The sequence below is a fragment of the Salvelinus sp. IW2-2015 genome, linkage group LG31 (assembly GCF_002910315.2).
Source record: "Salvelinus sp. IW2-2015 linkage group LG31, ASM291031v2, whole genome shotgun sequence".
Taxonomy (NCBI): Eukaryota; Metazoa; Chordata; class Actinopteri; order Salmoniformes; family Salmonidae; genus Salvelinus; species Salvelinus sp. IW2-2015.
Window position 1 is genome coordinate 8747139 of NC_036870.1, and position 18526 is coordinate 8765664.

General features: G+C 45.4%; 1 protein-coding gene across 17 annotated transcripts in view; it reads right to left on the reverse strand.

The window, feature by feature from the left end:
* Positions 1–17903, reverse strand: part of LOC111955660 (chromodomain-helicase-DNA-binding protein 4) — a 28504-nt gene extending 10601 nt beyond the window's left edge. For 7 of the 17 annotated variants that reach the window (XM_070436418.1, XM_070436427.1, XM_070436421.1 and 4 more), the window contains exons 1-25: positions 17585–17903; positions 16973–17106; positions 15464–15570; positions 15058–15312; positions 14406–14524; positions 13821–14199; positions 13376–13523; positions 12520–12689; positions 11960–12190; positions 11470–11673; positions 10984–11192; positions 9353–9484; positions 9148–9247; positions 8684–8875; positions 6197–6397; positions 5895–6032; positions 5508–5629; positions 5153–5326; positions 4367–4508; positions 4000–4131; positions 3651–3768; positions 988–1112; positions 594–686; positions 212–365; positions 25–48 (exon numbers count right to left, since the gene is read on the reverse strand). In XM_070436418.1, coding sequence (XP_070292519.1) covers positions 25–48; positions 212–365; positions 594–686; positions 988–1112; positions 3651–3768; positions 4000–4131; positions 4367–4508; positions 5153–5326; positions 5508–5629; positions 5895–6032; positions 6197–6397; positions 8684–8875; positions 9148–9247; positions 9353–9484; positions 10984–11192; positions 11470–11673; positions 11960–12190; positions 12520–12689; positions 13376–13523; positions 13821–14199; positions 14406–14524; positions 15058–15312; positions 15464–15570; positions 16973–17036 — 3733 coding nt within the window. In that variant the 5' untranslated portion in view covers positions 17037–17106; positions 17585–17903. The remainder of the gene's footprint in view (positions 1–24; positions 49–211; positions 366–593; positions 687–987; positions 1113–3650; positions 3769–3999; positions 4132–4366; positions 4509–5152; positions 5327–5507; positions 5630–5894; positions 6033–6196; positions 6398–8683; positions 8876–9147; positions 9248–9352; positions 9485–10983; positions 11193–11469; positions 11674–11959; positions 12191–12519; positions 12690–13375; positions 13524–13820; positions 14200–14405; positions 14525–15057; positions 15313–15463; positions 15571–16972; positions 17107–17584) is intronic. The other 10 variants (XM_070436425.1, XM_070436429.1, XM_070436430.1 and 7 more) reach the window with 4 other exon arrangements.
* Positions 17904–18526: the final 623 nt, after the last annotated feature.

An 18526-nucleotide genomic window follows, 5' to 3' on the forward strand; every position in this document is an offset into this window, starting at 1 on the left:
GGCATTTGCTTGTTTTCTGTTCACCTGCAACACGCTTCCAGTAACCTGCTGTGGGCAGGTAAAAAAATAAAATAAAAAATATACAATAAGACAACATTTCATTGCTCCCGTTCAAGACAACTGAAAAGTGATTTGACAGATGAACAACTATCCACTCCATCCTTCCACCCATCCATGTTTACAACAGCAGGAGATGTTTAGTTCTTTTTACCTTCTTTGTCCCCCTTTCCAAGCTCGTCCTTGAACAGCTCCTCCGTGCCAAACTTGAGGATGTCGTCCAGCTCCTGTTTGGACATGGAACCCGTCTTGGAGCCCAGACCAGGACGCACCACCAGGTGGGTCAACATCATCTTCTTCTTGGCAACCTGGAGAGGGAGGGAACGTGGCACGTTTCAATGTCTGCATTGACTTTCTTCCTGCCCGTATAGGCCAAGGAAATGAAATGAGTAGCGTTGACGACAGACGAGGCTCGCTTCCACACACACGACATTCATTGGATCCAACAACAAGGTAGCAATTCTATGATATAGACTGCTGTGTTGCGTTGTGAAGAGGTCATTGTGATGTTGCAGGAGAGGGGACAGCCTCTTTACCTGAGTGATCCTCTCCTCCACAGAGGCCTTTGTGACGAAGCGGTAGATCATCACCTTCTTGTTCTGTCCGATACGGTGAGCTCTGCTGAACGCCTGAGTAGAGGAAGACGCAGAGACAAACAGTATGACCCTTTCATCCTTGCAACCACCTTAATAAAAGTTGATATAATAGAGAACAAGGAGATGGTGAATGGTCCAATCATAAATTGACCCATAAGCACTTGTGAAGATCTGATTGGATTCGACAGGTGTAAGCAATATGGTAATAGCTCCACCTTGCCCTCTGACAGGCTAGGTGGAAGGTTCACCATAGTACTTCTACTAATCAAATTCTCAAAGATCATTGGGCTTGATTTGGGATTGGGTTTGTGTGTGATGGTTCCAAGTGTGTTACCTGGATGTCGTTGTGAGGGTTCCAGTCGGAGTCGTAGATGATGACGGTGTCGGCGGTGGCCAGGTTGATACCCAGACCTCCAGCTCTCGTCGACAGCAGGAAGGCAAACTGCAGCGCTCCAGGAGCTAAGGAACAAAAAAGATCAACCACTCAGACCAAAATCACTATACGTATATATATATATATATATATATATATCAATCACTTTCTACATCAATAACAATCTATATTTACAATCAATCACTTGCTTTCTCTCTATAATCATTCACTTTCCAGGGATTATTCATTTTTGTTCTGGCCCGCCTAAATCCCAAAAGGCAAAAAAAAACAACAACAAAAAAAAAAACTTTCGGGATGGAAAAATGTGTGTAGAAGTAAACAACGAACACTGGTTTTCTCCTCTGACATCATTGCACGCGCGATAGAAGAGCACAATATGTTCTGCAATATAAAGTATGACACRCCTCAGCTCGCCAACAATAGCGGGTTGTGGGGCGGCTAGTGGCTCCGTTTCCACCTACTGAGAATTCCATCTCTAAAAACAACTAAAACCTGATATAAACTGTGTAAAAAAGATAAAAGGACCTATATAATTTTGTATTAATATCATGTTTGAGAACTAACCAAAGCTAGACAGTCAGGGAGGATAACAAATTCCCCCCAAAACTATTGCAACTGCTTTGGAGCCCTGTTTTATCGCTGGTATTCTTAAAACAAAATTAACTTGAGATTGCACGCACCTGCGTGCTAAAACAAGCTCGATTTCAACGAAAACCCCACAAGAATAAAACAGTGCTTTAGATAATCGTGCGTTGATATCAGACAGCGGACAATTTCGCCATCTAGGTTGTCTATTCCCGCACAATTGAAATAAAGAACTATCAGGAGCTCCAGAAAACATAAGGCTGATGAATGTAAAATAGCTTACTATAAGAATAGGAGTAGCCTAATAGTCCTACAGACTCGTTCATTCAAATGTTCCACCATAAATGGCATTTCATTTGATAAAAAAATAAAATAAACATTTCAAATAAACAGTATCAGTCAAAAGTTTGGACATACCTACTCATTCAAGGGTTCTTCTTTATTTTTACTATTTTCTAGATTGTAGAATAATAGTGAAGATATCAAAATGACGAAATAACACATATGGAATCATGTAAACAACAAAAAGTGTTAAACAAATCAAAATATATTTTATACTCTTGGCATACTCTCAACCGGATTCATGACGCAGTCACCTGGAATGCATTTCAATTAACAGGTTTGCGGGATTTCTTTCCTTCTTAATGCATTTGAGCCGATCAGTTGTGTTGTGACAAGGTAGGGGTGATATACAGAAGATAGCTCTATTTGGTAAAAGACCAAGTCCATATTATGGCAAGAACTGCTCAAATAAGCAAAGAGAATCAACAGTCCATCATTACTTTAAGACAGGAAGGTCAGTCTATCCGAAACATTTCAGGAACTTTGAAAGTTTCTTCAAGTGCAGTTGCAAAAACCATCAAGCGCTACGATGAAACTGGCTCTCATGAGGACCGCCACAGGAATGGAAGAACCAGAGTTACCTCTGCTGCAGAGGATAAGTTAATTCGAGTTACGAGCCTCAGAAACTGCAGCACAAATAAATGATTCACAGAGTTCAAGTAACAGACATCTCAACATCAACTGTTCAGAGACTGAGTGAATCAGGACTTCATGGTCAAATTGCTGCAAAGAAACCGCTACTAAAGGACACCAATAATAAGAGACTTGCTTGGGCCAAGAAACACGAGCAATGGACATTAGACTGGTGGAAATCTGCCCTTTGGTCTGATGAGTCCAAATTTGAGATTTTTGGTTCCAACCGCCGTGTCTTTGTGAGATGCAGAGTAGGTGAACGGATGACCTCTGCAGGTGTGGTTCCCACCGTGAAGCATGGAGGTGGTGGTGTAATGGTGCTTTGCTGGTGACACTGATTTATTTAGAATTCAAGGCACACTTAACCAGCATGGCTTACCACAGCATTCTGCAGCGATACGCCATCCCATCTGGTTTGCACTTAGTGGGACTATCATTTGGTTGTCAACAGGACAATGACCAAAAACACTCCAGGTTGTGTAAGGGCTATATGACCAAGTAGAGTGATGGAGTGCTGCATCAGATGACCTGGCCTCACCCAAACCTCAACCCAAATGAGATGATTTGGGATGAGTTGGACTGCAGAGTGAATGAAAAACAGCCAACAAGTGCTCAGCATATGTGGAACTCCTTCAAGAAAAGCATTCCAGGTGACTACCTCATGAAGCTGGTTGAGTGTGCAAAGCTGTCATCAAGGAAAAAGGGTGGCTACTTTGAAGAATCTAAATAAACATATTTTGATTTGTTTAACACTTTCTTGGTTTCTACAAGATTCCAAATGCATCATTTCATAATTTTGATGTGTTCACTATTAATCTACAATGTAGAAAATAGTCAAACTAAAGAAAAACCCTTAACCCGTTGTCCACATTTTGACTGATACTGTATATAAATCCCTCTTGAAATTAAACAATGATAGGATATATACACCTAATTTAGAAGACTACAACTATATAATAGTCACTTGAAATTGCAGTATACACAGAGAGTGAATGAGAGTGAAGAGAGAGTGAATGAGGAAGTCAGTGTGGGGTGAGCCTCACCATTGAATCTGTCGATGGCCTCCTGTCTCATGCCCCCGGTGATGCTGCCGTCGATACGCTCGTACTTGTAGCCCTCGTTCTCCAGGAAGTCCTCCAGCAGGTCAAGCATCTTGGTCATCTACGACAGAGGGAGTGAATGGGCGGGGAGTAAACAAATAAAGCTCACGCACAAGAGGAAAAACAATCTTCAATCTATAACACAATCTACATGAGTAAGCAGTGCCCATGTGAGGTGTGTGCTTTTCGTATCCAAGACCTTTGAAATGTTTGGATCCTTCTTGATGTAATGTGATTCGTGGACTCAAATAAAATATTGATAATGTGTGTGTGTGTGTGTTGGTTAACTAACCTGAGAGAAGATGAGTACTCTGTGCCCTCCGTCTTTCAGCTTCCTCATCATCTTCTGCATTAGCGTCAGTTTCCCGGCAGACTTAGTGAGGGCGCTACCGTCGTACATCCCATTGGGCATCTTTGGGGCTTCCTGTTTGGGGTAGGGGGGAACCAATCAAGAGCCAGAGCTTCAGCTATATAGACCCTTACAGGAAAATACTACAAAAGTTATAAGGCATATCATGAAATTGCTTGACGCAAATAGTATCTAAGACTGTATAAAATAGACTGTATAGACTGTACAAAATTAATGCACCACTACACCACTTAGCCATCACAATAGCATGGTCCATTCCCATTAAAATGTATTAATAAGTGGGTCATACCATGGCAGCCACAGGGAAGAGGTAGGGGTGATTGCAGCACTTCTTGAGGTCCATCACCACGTTGAGCAGGGATACTTGATTTCCACCACTGCGCGTGTTCAGGGCCTCAAAGTTACGGGTGAGGATGAATTTGTAGTACTTCCTAAAAAGAGAAAAGAAAAAAACAAGAAAATCCACATTTAATACCACTTCCACAGTCCAATTATATTGTAAAGTTCTCATGAGTTGAGTATCCCAAGGGAAGATTGTGTTTAATTAACAGTCTATGGGGGCGTCCGTGGGGCGACGCACAATTGGCCTAGCGTCGCCCGGGTTAGGGAGGGTTTGGCCGGTAGGGATATCCTTGTCTCATCGCGCACCAGCGACTCCTGTYGCGGGCCGGGCACAGTGCACGCTAACCAAGGTCGCCAGGTGCACGGTGTTTCCTCCGACACATAGGTGCGGCTGGCTTCCGGGTTGGATGCGCGCTGTGTTATTAAGAAGCAGTGCGGCTTGGTTGGGTTGTGTTTCGGAGGACGCATGGCTTTCGACCTTCGTCTCTCCCAAGCCCGTACGGGAGTTGTAGCGATGAGACAAGATAGTAATTACTAACAATTGGATACAACGAAATTGGGGAGGAAAAGGGGGTAAAAAAGAGAGAGAAAAAAGTAACAGTCTATGGACGATGACTAATCATTCTAACTATATATTTGATCACGTCACCCCCTTGGCCAAGTTAGACAGCACATACAACTGGGTCACCACTATTTAAATATACCCCCCATCCCTCCATGCACTTTCACTCACTTCTGCATGGGGCTGAGCTCCACCCTGACGATGAGCTCCGTCTTGGAGGGCATGTGTTTGAAGACGTCAGCCTTCAGTCTCCTGAGCATGTGGGGTCCCAGCATGTCATGCAGCTTCTTGATCTGGTCCTCTTTGGCGATGTCAGCAAACTCTTCCAGGAAACCCTCCAGGTTACTACACAGAGAGAGGAAGTTGCAGGTAAGTAAGTAACGGTTAACTCTATAATAACTGATCTAAGATGAGTGGGGTGTGAAGTGGTCATTGAAGTGGTCATTGAGTGGGGTATGAAGTGGTCATTGGGATTGAGTGGGAAAGTGTAGAAAGTGATGTGGTCAGAATGTGTGTACACACACACCTGAATCTCTCTGGCGTGAGGAAGTTGAGGAGGTGGAACAACTCTTCCAGGTTGTTCTGTAGAGGTGTACCGGTCAGTAGCAGCTTGTGCTGGAGAGGATAGTTGTTCAGCACTCTGAAGAACTGGAGGGGAGAGAAAACAGAGTATTATTCAACTAAAAATGACAACACTTCTGTATTTGTCAATGGTACTTTCAGCCATACCAGTTTAGGTGGAGTTTCATTGTGCAATGAGGGTATCCAACTAATGAGAAGTACAATTTGGGATGCCTCATTGCCCTTATACTTCCAAATGTATATGTTTCCTGAATACGGGAATATGTTGCACATAACAGGTAAACTACCTCCATAACACAAGTCCTTTAAACCCTCAACTCTAATCTCTCACCTTGGACTGGTTGTTTTTGAGCCTGTGGGCCTCATCGACCACCAGACAGGCCCAATCTATGGAACCTAGGATGGCCATGTCGATGGTGATCAACTCATAGGACGTCAGCAGCACATGGAACTTCACCGATGAGTCTTTCTACAAGGACACGACAGGGGGAAAGGTTAAAATGTGACACACACCAGCATATCATTGAAGGAGTGATATATTGACAACAACAAAAATAATAATAATTTCCTTTGTCGATAAACAGTTCTATTTCATCGGTTCTTTTTAAACACATTTGCCCCCGTAATTCTCACCTTCATCTTAGAAGCCCTCTTGCCTCCACGGATGGCGTTGTTCTCGAAGGAGAACTCGTTCTCTCTGATGACGGCTCTGCTGTCCTTGTCTCCTACGTAGGTCACCACGTACATGTCCGGGGCCCACATCTCAAACTCTCGCTCCCAGTTAATGATGGTAGACAGGGGGGCGCTCACCAGGAACGGGCCCTTGGAGTGACCCTATAAGGTGGAAAGAAAAAAGTTAATTAAAATAAGATAATTTGTATGGGTGGCCCCAGCGGGAATCAAACCCACTACCGTTGGTGTTGCAAGTGCCATTCTCTACTAACTGAACCACAGCTAATTTAACTTAAATAAATATAATTTCTCATGTAACATTTAAATTTCTATCATTCTAATGTTAAAATATTGTGTCGTCACAGACATTGCATTCTACACTCCGATCAATAGGTGGCAGTAGTCTCCATGTGATCACCCCCAAAGAGTGTTAACACAAAGCTCAAGCTACATGCCGTCAGATTTCACCTGACATATTATACAAACTGGCTGGGCTGGTTGCTATTGGTCTAAAGGGATGCCTAGTTGGCATTTCTGATCAGTTCCTGTTGAAATAATGGCTACCACGCCACCATTTGGCCTTGTAAAAAATACTAAAAGTAAACAATGACATTTAATCAACAAGTAAAACGTAAAAAACTATAGTTGAACATGCGTCATTCTATAAATAAAAATGGGGCCAATGTGTGATATTGGGATTGTTACGAAACATAAATAAAATGTATGCAGTTCCACATGTGTACTTAGAAAAATATATGCAAATTGGCCATAACTCCACCAATGCAACAACATAGGCCTAGGACTATACATCCTTTAAGCAGGGCTCATACAGACATTGGCAAGTCAAATTCAAGGACTTCTTCAAGCATTTAATTATAATTTAAGGACCTCAATAGTTTACACAATTGTACATATAGGGCCTAATATACTGATTAAATGTTCAATATTCACTACATGGCCAATAGTATGTGGACACCTGCTCGTCAAATATTTCATTCCAAAATCATGGGCAGTAATACGGGGTTGGTCCCCCACTTTGCTGCTATAAACAGCCTCCACTCTTCTGGGAAGGCTTTCCATTTGATGTTGGAACATTGCTGCAGGGACTTCCTCCCATTCAGCCACAAGAGCATTAGTGAGGTCGGGCGATTAGGTCTGGCTCGCAGTCGGCGTTCCAAATCATCCCAGAAGTATTCGATGGGGTTGAGGTCAGGGCTCTGTGCAGGCCATTGTCAGGTCCTTCCCCAAACTGTTGCCACAAAGTTGGAATCACTGAATCGTCTAGAATGTCATTGTACGCTGTAGCGTTAAGATTTCTCTTCACTGGAACTAAGGGGCCCAGCCCAAACCATGAAAAACAGCCCCAGACCATAATTCCTCCTCCACCAAACGTTACAGTAGGCACTACACATTGGGGCAGGTAGTGTTCCCCTGATATCCGCAAAACCCAGATTCGTCCTTATGACTGCCAAATGGTGAAGCATGATTCCTCACGCCAGAGAACGAGTTTCCACTGCTCCAGAGTCCAATAGTGGTGCGCTTTACACCATTCCAGCCGACGCTTGYCATTGCGCATGGTGATCTAAGGCTTGTGTGCGGCTGCTCAGCCATGGAAACCCATTTCATGAAGCTCCAGAGGAACAGTTTGTGTGCTGATGTTGCTTCCAGAGGCAGTTTGGAACTCGGTAGTGAGTGTTGCCACCGAGGACAGACGATTGTTACGCACTGGGCGGTCCCGTTCTGTGAGCTTGTGTGGCACATCACWTCACGGCTGAGCCGTTGTTGCATCACATCACATCCGGCCGTGATTGGGAGTCCCATAGGGCAGCACACAATTGGCCCAGCATTGTCCGGGTTTGGCCAGGGTAGGCCATCATTGAAAATAAGAATTTGTTCTTACATGACTTGCCTAGTTAAATAAAATAAWTGAAACATAAAATGGCGCTCCTAGATGTTTACAGTTGACCGTCACTGAGCTCTTCAGTAAGGGCCATTTTGATGCCCATGTTTGTCTATGAGATTGCATGGCTGTGTGCTCGATTTTACACAGCTGTAAGCAAGAGGTGTGGCTAAAATAGCCAAATCCACTAATTTGAAGGGGTGTCCATATACTTCAGGCCACGTAGTGTATGTTATAAGTAAACGCAAGGACAGAAAAGTTATGTTTTACGTCACGATTTTGGACAAATCCGTCAAGACAGCAACCACGATAAAGGGTTAKACATAGGGTTTAAATCAACTCAGGAATTTTACTGAATATAGTCATGGTTCCCCCTTATATTTTAYTGTAATGACATGAAAAAAATTGGCWGACTTTTATCAATGACTTGTCAACAGCTGTAACAAGTTATCCAGCAGAGGAAATCCTCCCTGGTACCCTAGTAAACAGAAAGACCCACATACACATTCACCCTTATTCTCTCCCAGGACACACACACACACACACACCTCTTTGTAGAGTGAGTAGAGGAACACGGCAGTCTGCACAGTCTTGCCCAGTCCCATCTCGTCAGCCAGGATAGTGTCTGTGCCCTGTGCCCAGGAGAAACGCAGCCAGTTGAGACCCTCCAGCTGGTAGGGGTGCAGGTTGCCCCCCGTACTGTCTATGTAATCAGGCTGCCGCTCAAACTTGATGGTGGGCTGAAGAGGGGGAAGATAGAGAAGAACGGTGAGTTACTGTTGGTGTCAAGACACACCACTAAGCAGGAAATATGCACCATAAGGGATTTATCATGTGTTTGACATAACACAAAGCTGCAGAAAAAGAGATYCTAAAAGTCCATTTTAACGGTAAGATACTGAGCAATTTATGACGATCAGGAATACCTGATAAATCACGAGAAACACTATCTCTGATAAAAAAGACAAGCCGTGTCGCCAATCCAATAAAAATGACAACAGTCAACACTTACATCAACGACAGGATTCTCAGGAGGCCGGTCCATCCTCTTCGTCTTGCCTTTCACCTTGATCTTCTTCCCTGGTTTACCCTCGTCGCCCATCATCAGCTCCCTGAAACAGATGAGAGAACATCGTTACCCTCGGAAACAGACAATGAAGAACCTCCTCCATTCCACCTATACAATGTAGAGAAGGTGGCAATAATGCATTAGTTACCTGTGGTTCCAGTACTGCTGTCTGAAGACGTCAAACTCTGGGATGTCCATGTCCTCAGCCTCCCAGGTGGCCTGGTCGTAGGCAAGGTCTTTCCACTTGATGAGGTAGTGTACGTTATTCTTCTTGTCCTGACTGCAGCTCACAAACAGACAAAACTTGGTTAGCAACATTGCCATTTAAATCCAGTAGGCATGCATGCACACACACAGATATATATATATATATATACACACACAAAAGTATGTGGACACCCCATCAAATTAGTGGATTTTGCTATTTCAGCCACACCTGTTGCTGACAGATGTATAAAAATCGAGCACACAGCCATGCAATCTCCATAYACAAACATTTGCAGTAGAATGGCCGTACTGAAGAGCTAAGTGACATTCAACGTGGCACCGRCAGAGYATGCCACCTTTCCGACAAGTCAGTTCGTCAAATTTCTGCCCTGCTAGAGCTGCCCCGGTCAACTGTAAGTGCTGTTATTGTGAAGTGGAAACGTCTAGGAGCAACAACGGCTCTGCCGCTAAGTGGTAGGCCACACAAGCTCACAGAACGGGACTTTCAAGCACTAAAGCGCATAGCGCTTAAAAATCATCGGTCCTCGMTTGCAACACCGACTACCAAGTTCCAAACTACCTCTGAAAGCAACGTCAGCACAAGAGCTGTTTGTTGGGAGCTTCATGAAATGGGTTTCAATGGCCGAGCAGCCGCACACAAGCCTAAGATCACCATGCGCAATGCCAAGTGTCAGCCGGAGTGGTGTAACGCTCGCTGCCATTGGACTCTGGAGCAGTGGAAACCCRGGTGTGATAAATCACAGGTTTGGCGGATGCCAGGAGAACACTACCTGCCTCAATGCATAGTGCCAACTAAAGTTTGGTGGAGGAGGAATAATGGTCTGGGGCTGTTTTTCATGGTTCGGGCTGGGCCCCTTAGTTCAAGTGAAGGGAAATCTTAACGCTACAGCGTACAATGACTTTTTAGACGATTCAGTGATTCCAACTTTGTGGCAACAGTTTGGGGAAGGCCCTTTCCTGTTTAATCATGACAATGGCCTGCACAGAGCCCCGACCTTAACCCCATCAAACACCTTGGGATAAACTGGAACACCGACTGCGAGCCGGGCCTAATCGCCCAACATCAGTGCACGACCTCACTAATGCTTGTGGCTGAATGGAAGCAAGTCCCCGCAGCAATGTTCCAACATCTAGTGGAAAGCCTTCCCAGAAGAGTGGAGGCTGTTATCGCAGCAAAGGGGGCACCAACTCCATATTAATGCCCATGATTTTGGAATGAGATGGTCGACAAGCAGGTGTCCACATACCTTTGGTCATGTAGTGTATCTGCAACTGATTGGTTAAAATGATTGCTTTGACAAATGGGACATTTGCACCACAAGGAGAAACCCTTTACCTGACAAACAAAACATGCAGATTTCATCAAGTGTGTAGGAGTTCTCCTTTCCATTGAAGGGAAAATCCTGACTAGACACTCATTTACAAAGTGTACGACTATGTGTCTGGCCTTGCAACTCAAAATCTGCTGCTATAATGGAAATGTTAACTCTCAATGAGACTAAAAACACATTTGAATCCCATTTAGCAGCCAGTCCGGGAGTCTCGTRTGACCTGTGGTTAAGGATGCGGTGAATCATCATCCAGGCGATCTTGATGCCGAAGCGGTAGTACTTCTCCTCCATCTTGGCGTAGAGCGGGTCCTTGGCCTTCCTCTTCGTGCTCTTTTCCTCGTCGCCCTCGCCAAAGTCTACTGAAGGAGGCTCGTCCATGTCGTTCTTCCTCTGGTAGTTCCTGAACATCACCTGACAGTGCAGCTCCAACTGGAGACAGGGAAAAGGTGGGTGAGAGGGGGAAGTGTGTGTGTGTGTGTGTGTGTTGTCGAACGTTGGTGCGACAACGCTCCTCTCTAATCCATTTCAGTGAGAAAGAAGAGAGCGTCTGAACGGTTTTTGTGTGTYTTTGTTTCAGTGTGCGCCACGCCTCTGAAAAGCAAAAATAAGATGCGCAACAACTCAAAATGAAGGTAGGTGTGTATGGGTGCGATTGCCTGCAACGTGGTGGCCGAGCGTAAGTCTGTGTACCTGTGTGTGTACATACCTGCAGCTCAGACACCCAGGAGCAGTGCCAGTAGGACATGTTGCTCCACTTGGCGAAGAACTCCCTCTCAGGGCGCCCGGCCAGAGGGGCGGGGTCAGGCTGGTCAGCCGGGAGGTCTGGGGGGCGGGGGATGGGCGTGGGCGGAGGGGGGTCGCCCCAGCGCCACGTCAGAATCTTCTGCACCTTGCCCTTCATGGGTGGACACTGAAGAGGGGAGGAAAGTGTCAGTGAATAGGTCAAATGTTTTTAAAACCCGCTCGCTTTTCAGGACAAACTGATCATAACGACATGGTGAATACTCCTTGTCTACAGATAAGCTAGGTAATGTTACATGGTGTTGAACCATTTAGTCGTTTTGTTTTCCCAATACACTACCCAAGGGGGTAGGGGGCTAGGTTTCAATTTGGGAAGTAGAATTCACTGTACCCTGTGTAACTGGCTGTGCCCCGTGTCAATCACCCTCCGGGTCCCACCCCATTGATTTACTCACAGTGCAGCGTGGGCAGATCCACTCTCCGTTGGGGATCTCAGGCAGGGGCGGGTTGAGACAGTGGATGTGGTAGGAGGAGGGACAGGAGTCGCAGCAGAGCAGCTCGCCACCGTCCTTACACACCCTGCAGAACTCCATGTGGTGGTCATCCTCCTCCGGCTCTGCCTCCACCTCCTCCTCCTCTTCTTCTGAGCCCTCCTCCCGCGCCTCCCACTGTTTGCCCTCCTTCTCCTGTGGATGGGAGAGGGAAGGGGTTCATGTGAATGGTAGTTGAGCAACGGGAAAGGGTTAACCGTTTGACTAGTAGGGAAGCAAAGATGGTTACACACTGGAGCAATTTAAGAGCTAACAGTACCAGCATATACCGCAGTACTACCAGCTAGCGGTTTATGATCATTGACAAATGGTTGTCAATATCAATAGCTCCGCATTACCRTCGACCAGATTCCTCTGTATTTTGTTGTCACTCCGATTGATCATTCTGGTTGGCTGACCTGTACCATATTGCCCTGTCACTTACTCCACAGAGCCATTCATTGGCTAAAGGAGGTGTCACTCACGCAGTGTGGGCAGCTCCAGGTGCCCTCTGGGGCGTTCTCCATGTCGGGGTCCAGACACACCATGTGGTAGGCCCTGGGACAGGTGTCGCACAGAATGATCTCCCCTCCCTGCTGGCACACCTCACAGTAGTCCTGGTGGTCTGTCTCATAGCCGTCACCGTCCTCCTCGACTGGAGGGAAGGAAAAAAAGGACAGAAGTGGGTGAGAGCAATTCAAACTAGATACGGTACATTTCCTCAACAAAACTCCCCCCCCAAAAAAAGGAACGCATGTTCAACATTATTTTTGTTGTTTAACGAGCACCCTAATGAAATACCAGTGAGGCTATAACACTTTAGCGGTTACATATTGTGAGGAACGCACATTTTAATCAATCAGAATGTATGGCCGAAACGAACCATTTTATAAAAGTGCTGTAGAATGAAACGTTATGGAATGGACATTGCTGTTCGTTGCTCCCTTTTACTGTGTTGGTGGAGTCATTCATATGCAATCTAGGAAGCATTTCAAACTCCTGGGCGATGTGTATCGATACTCTGACAGAAGAGCTTGTCTACTGAATACGTCAAAGTGTGTGACAAACTATTTCTTTTAAAAAGGCAGATGATGCTGGATGCTGCCCTGCTGAAAACGTATAATCTTCTCGTGACTCAGTAAAACTGAGTGGTACTGGCTGAGTCATAGCTAATTGGACATGCATTCACATCCAAACTACAGCTGTGGAGTCTAGCAACTCAAGACCACTTTTTATTGGGTTTGAGACATACTGCGTCACAGCCATGGATGACACACAACTTCTTGGTGTTGAGATATGTATCGAGGCATGGAAGAGAGACCCACACACACACACACACACCTGCAGAGTACAGACCCTTCTTCTTCTTGGGCTTGCTCTTGGGCTTCTTGGAGCGGCTGCTGCGGCTGTTGGAGCCGTCCGACACGGACACGCTGTTCATGCTGGCGTCGTCAAAGTCACTCTCCACGTCAGGCTCATCCTCTTCACTCTGATAGGAACAGCCAGATAGAGAACGGTTAGGAACTTCGTTTTAAGGAGAAATGTGTCTAGGTTGAAGGCCTCTATGCCAAATGACAAAAACATTTTTGTCATCAACAACGAAGTCAATATGAGCCGAGAAAGAGGTGACTAAACAGTGGGGCCGGGAACAGCCAGGGACCTCACGATACGCTATTACCACGATACGTARGTCCTGATAAGATATGTATTGCGATTCTCACGATTCTATATGCATTACGATTCGATACTGCGATTTTTATTGCGACTCGATGTTCCAAGCACTTACCGAGGAGCGTTTCCTCTTGCTGTTGAAGCCTCCTAGTTTGATCTTGAGCGGAGCCACCTTCTTTGTAGCCACTTTCTTCTTCTCTGCAGGCTTGGGGGTGGGCCTGGACTTCTTACGAGCATTAGGACCTTTGCCCTCTTTGGTCTTGGCCTTTTTCAGAGGCGGGGCGACCGGTGCCTGGGGCTCGGCGACCGGGGCGGGAGCGACCTCCGCCACCATGCTCTCCACTGCGGCAGACACGTTGGCGGCGGCCAAGGCGGCAGTGGCGGCGGCGGAGCCTCTCAGGGGATTGTTGGTGCTGAACTCACGCCACTTGGCACCCAGTACCATCATCATCTTGGACACGGCGATCTTGGGGTTCTTGGCCGCGATGAGTGGTCTGAGGGAGAGATGGGGTGGATGGTGAGTAATGAGGACAACAACAAAAAATACGTAAAAGAGTGAAACGGTAGACAAGATCAGGGGGAGAAAGGAGACAAAATAGCTGAGAGCAAAAAAGTTGAACAGCAAATGAGTGGGGGGTAAGAAAGAGAAAGCTTAAAATACAATTCATGCAGCAAGCATTGACGAGGACAAGCTCATTACCTGACATATTGGCTGAAGGCCTTGTAGTTGGTGAGGGAGCGGTAGTCCTCGTCGCTGAAGACGTGGTCAATGTCCTCCATTCCCCAGTCATCCAGGAGCTGGGACGACGTCTTAGGCTCCTAGATGAGACAATTCAACATGAACGTTTGCTTAAAATGTGGTTCTTTCCAGTCTGTTCCTTACTGACTGGCCTATTGTGGTGGGACTATTTCTTGCCCTCTGAGTGTTGCCATTGTGTTCAATTGCTACTAGGGCTTTGTTAACTCTCGCATGGCTTTGGACAAAGCACTTTCCTCCCACCATTGGGGACCATCGACTATTTTAAGCCGCATGCAGTTATACCATGTGGCAAGTGCTTGCCTTGACAAAGGGCCAATGGCAGGTAGTTCGGTGTTGCCACGGTGACAGTATGTCCTTCCATAAGTGCACTTACCACTACCAGTCACCCTAGTGGTAGTCAACTCAGCATGGTAGTATTGATAACTTATCTACATCTAGAGATTACAGGTAGCTTATTCAATCACTTTCTATGGAGCTCTGAGTTTTAGTTGCATAATGACAATTCAATTAACACCATGACAAATTATTTGGTCAACTTTAATGGCACCTCCCCCCCTCCACAACTCTCTCCATCCTTGAACTGAAAACTCACCAAGCTATCATCGTCATCGTCCTCATCCTCCTCTTCCTCAGGTTCAGGGTCCTTCCTCTTGTCCTTTCCTCCGCCGTTTCTGTCAGTGCTGGTGCTGCTCCTTTTCTTCTCCTTGGAGGTGCTCCCCCTGTTCTTCTTRTTCTTCTTCCCCGGGTTGTAGTCGCTGCCCTCGCTGTCCGAGCGGGGTGCCGCTCGCTCCTCGTTCCTGTCCACCTCGGGGGTCTCCATGGGCTCAGGGGAGCTCATAGGCACATCCTGGAGAGGACACATGGGGGGGGGGGCTTATGAGTAAGCCCGTTGTCTTCCGACAGGTGGCGGGTCTCTCCACTGGCAGACAAACGGAACATGGTGCGTCCCAAGAACGTACAGATATGATTAGAGACGTGGTCATGTCACTGTAGCCTACCTCTCTGCGAGAGGTCCGCCTCTTGCTGCTTTTGTTCTCCCGGCTCTTCTTGGCCTTCTTCTTCTTCACCTTCGGGGCCTCACTCTCTGACATCTCCTCTTCCTCATCTGCAATGAGGTCAGAGACACAGCTTAATAATAGCTGTAACGAAGAATGTCAATTGAATATCCTTGCAACCTTGGTAGCTGCAAAGTCATATGGAATCGGGTTCCAAGACCTATTATGTAATTGCTCATGGTAGATGTAAGCAAATGACTGTTGGCAATGAAATCAGCACCAAGTTACCATGGTCTGACGTGTGATAAGCTGTCTGCAAGTCAAAATGAGGGGTGCTGGGTGTCTAATTAAATGCCACCTGAATGCCGTGTCATCATTATCTGGGTTATGGTTGAGTCCAGTTAGRCCAATTGTAGAATTTGATGTCCCACAAACAAATTGGAAAAGATGGCTCTTCCAAGTTATTATTTGGATTAGAGTAGGGTTATATATGGTCAATGATTTTCACGTGAGAGGTTTGAATGAAGAAAAAACATGTAATTACTAACGACTATCTAAAAGGTGGCCTAGTGACGCCTGCTATGTCTAAAATCGGAAAATTCCATCGCCTTAACTTCCCTATCAAGGATTCTAATGGAATATGCATTACCGTCATATCCGAACCTGTTGTGTAAACAAAGTAGCCAGCTAGCCTAACGGTTTTATTGTCCTTGCCAGCTAATGTAGCCATCTACGTTATATAAGTACAATTCAGTGAAACGTTCCATAAATGTACAGATAGAGTGAATGATTGCATTTGTTTCTACCACGCAAAGCGGCGCTACCAAGCACCCGATGATAGGAGGAGAAAGTCACCGTCGTCATCTGCCATCTTTCAAGCTAACTGGCTGGCTCCATCTTGTCATCGGCACGTAAAAATACCGGTAACATTTGCTAGGCCGCAAGAATATGCCGGTGGGTCGGCATGATTTTTGRAACCAAAAGTTGAAGTTCTGTAAATTGCTTCGGTGTGGAAAAACATCTGTCCATTTTACAAACTTACATTTAAACGGCTACAGCTTGCAATAAAACAAAACGTTAACTAGCATTGTTAGCACACGCAAGCTAGGATAACGTGTTAGCTTCAGCCAGCTAGCTACAGCAGTCAGTCACTCAACTATCACAGCTTAGAGGCTGGTGTCCACTGTTCCAGCAACTACTTAACTAGTTAGTTAACTTTTCCATAACTGGTTGACCAACTAACCGTAATCATTGTGATTCTGCTTGCTTAACTAACTTACCACAAACTGCCAAGTTAACTAACCACAACCAGTATCAACTAACAACCTACGGTATGTTAACTAGTTATCCATATTCAAATTCACGTCACCTTCAAGTTCTTTACTCAGTGCAAAGCCATACATGGCATCTTTGGCTCAGTTTTACGATTAACTCGCATTATTTACATAAAGTATATAACATTTCTATAAATTAATTTCGTTGCAATAAACACATTTGTTGAAGTGGTCCTACCTTGCATTAGAGACCGGTCCTCTGGGGCTCCAAAATCATCCCTATCGTCCTCGCTTCCAGACATAATGCTAGCTAACTTTAAAATTTAGTTAGCTAACTAAAAAAAAGTTTAAATCCGTGTTGCCTCCAGAGTCCTGTCCCAGTATTGAGTCCGTCCAGGTCGAGCGTGGAGTCGGGGAGGACAGGTCGGCAAGGAGGTGGAAATAAAAGAAACAACAAAACAGAAGTGAATATTCAGAACTGATTTTGTGCATTGAACAATATAAATACATGAATTGCCTCTTAAGTAGGTAAAATAACTTCTGATGTCAAATGTTTTAGCCAATACTAGGATACTCAAGATTATCAGCCTTTCAATCTATGCGTAGTCTCGCTACATATAGCTAGGTAGTTAGCCATTAGACATGCCATCGTCGTGCTACTAGTTTTCCGTCCCACACTTGGTTAGCTAGCCCGCTAACTCCAGCTCAATCACCGGCTAGGTTCAGGAACGAGTCACACATTCGTCCCAAAACATATCAATAAATGAAGAATTTCAATTGTTTAATTTGATAATTGAATGGTCTAATATCACAAATACAATTATAAACAAACTACAGTAACGTTACTCACAAGTTGAATGGTTCCACTGTTTGAAAACAGAAACAACGAAAGGGGACGTTTGCCTTTCTTTTAACAGTTTTTCTTTTTGGGTTACAATAGCTAGCTAACGTTAGTTCCAATAATTAAAATGCAGTATTTGTCTTATGTTGCCTGGCGATGCACACGACGTCGCCGTATCCCTCTCTCGCATTAAACACCCGCGCACACACACACAAAGAGATCAGGGGGCAGACATCCCATAATAACCCCCCCCACACACACATACACACACGCACACCCCTCCCCCACTCTGCATAGTTACCTTGCAACATACAGACCATAATAATCCACCCCCCTCCTCCCTCACATGGAGTCTCTTCCCCATTCCTCCGTGCCCCCCTAGCAACCAACGTTACTATGGGAACACTCACCCCCACCCAACATCCCATAATAATAATGAGCATAGTCACTGACATCCCACAATAAGCATAACTCCAAAAAGAGAGAGGGATGAAAAAAAGACGTCACATGGCAACTCCTCCACATGACTGCATGTAACTTCTGTGTCACAATCTACATGTATGTAGAGACACTGTACTGTACAGCCTAGGAGCATATTTCAGCATCTACTGACACAAAGCATGCAGACACATATGATATATAGGAGCCATATGAACACTTATAAACCATACATTCCTTGTGGAGGGTCACCACAGGGCACACTCAGGTAAACYCTCTACTGTGAACTTGGGGAGACCCACTTGAAAACCATTGAATGATTCCAATGATTTGCTCAACCTCCAATAATTGAATCTACACACAAACCAAACCACCACGCGTCAAATAAAACATGTTGTTTRCAGTCAAAGCAGACACAAAGACAGAAGTGCCATTAACTCAGGGAAACCCTGGTGTAATGATGGCCTTAGGTATATTGATAGGTCACCATGCATCATAGACACAGACTAATGA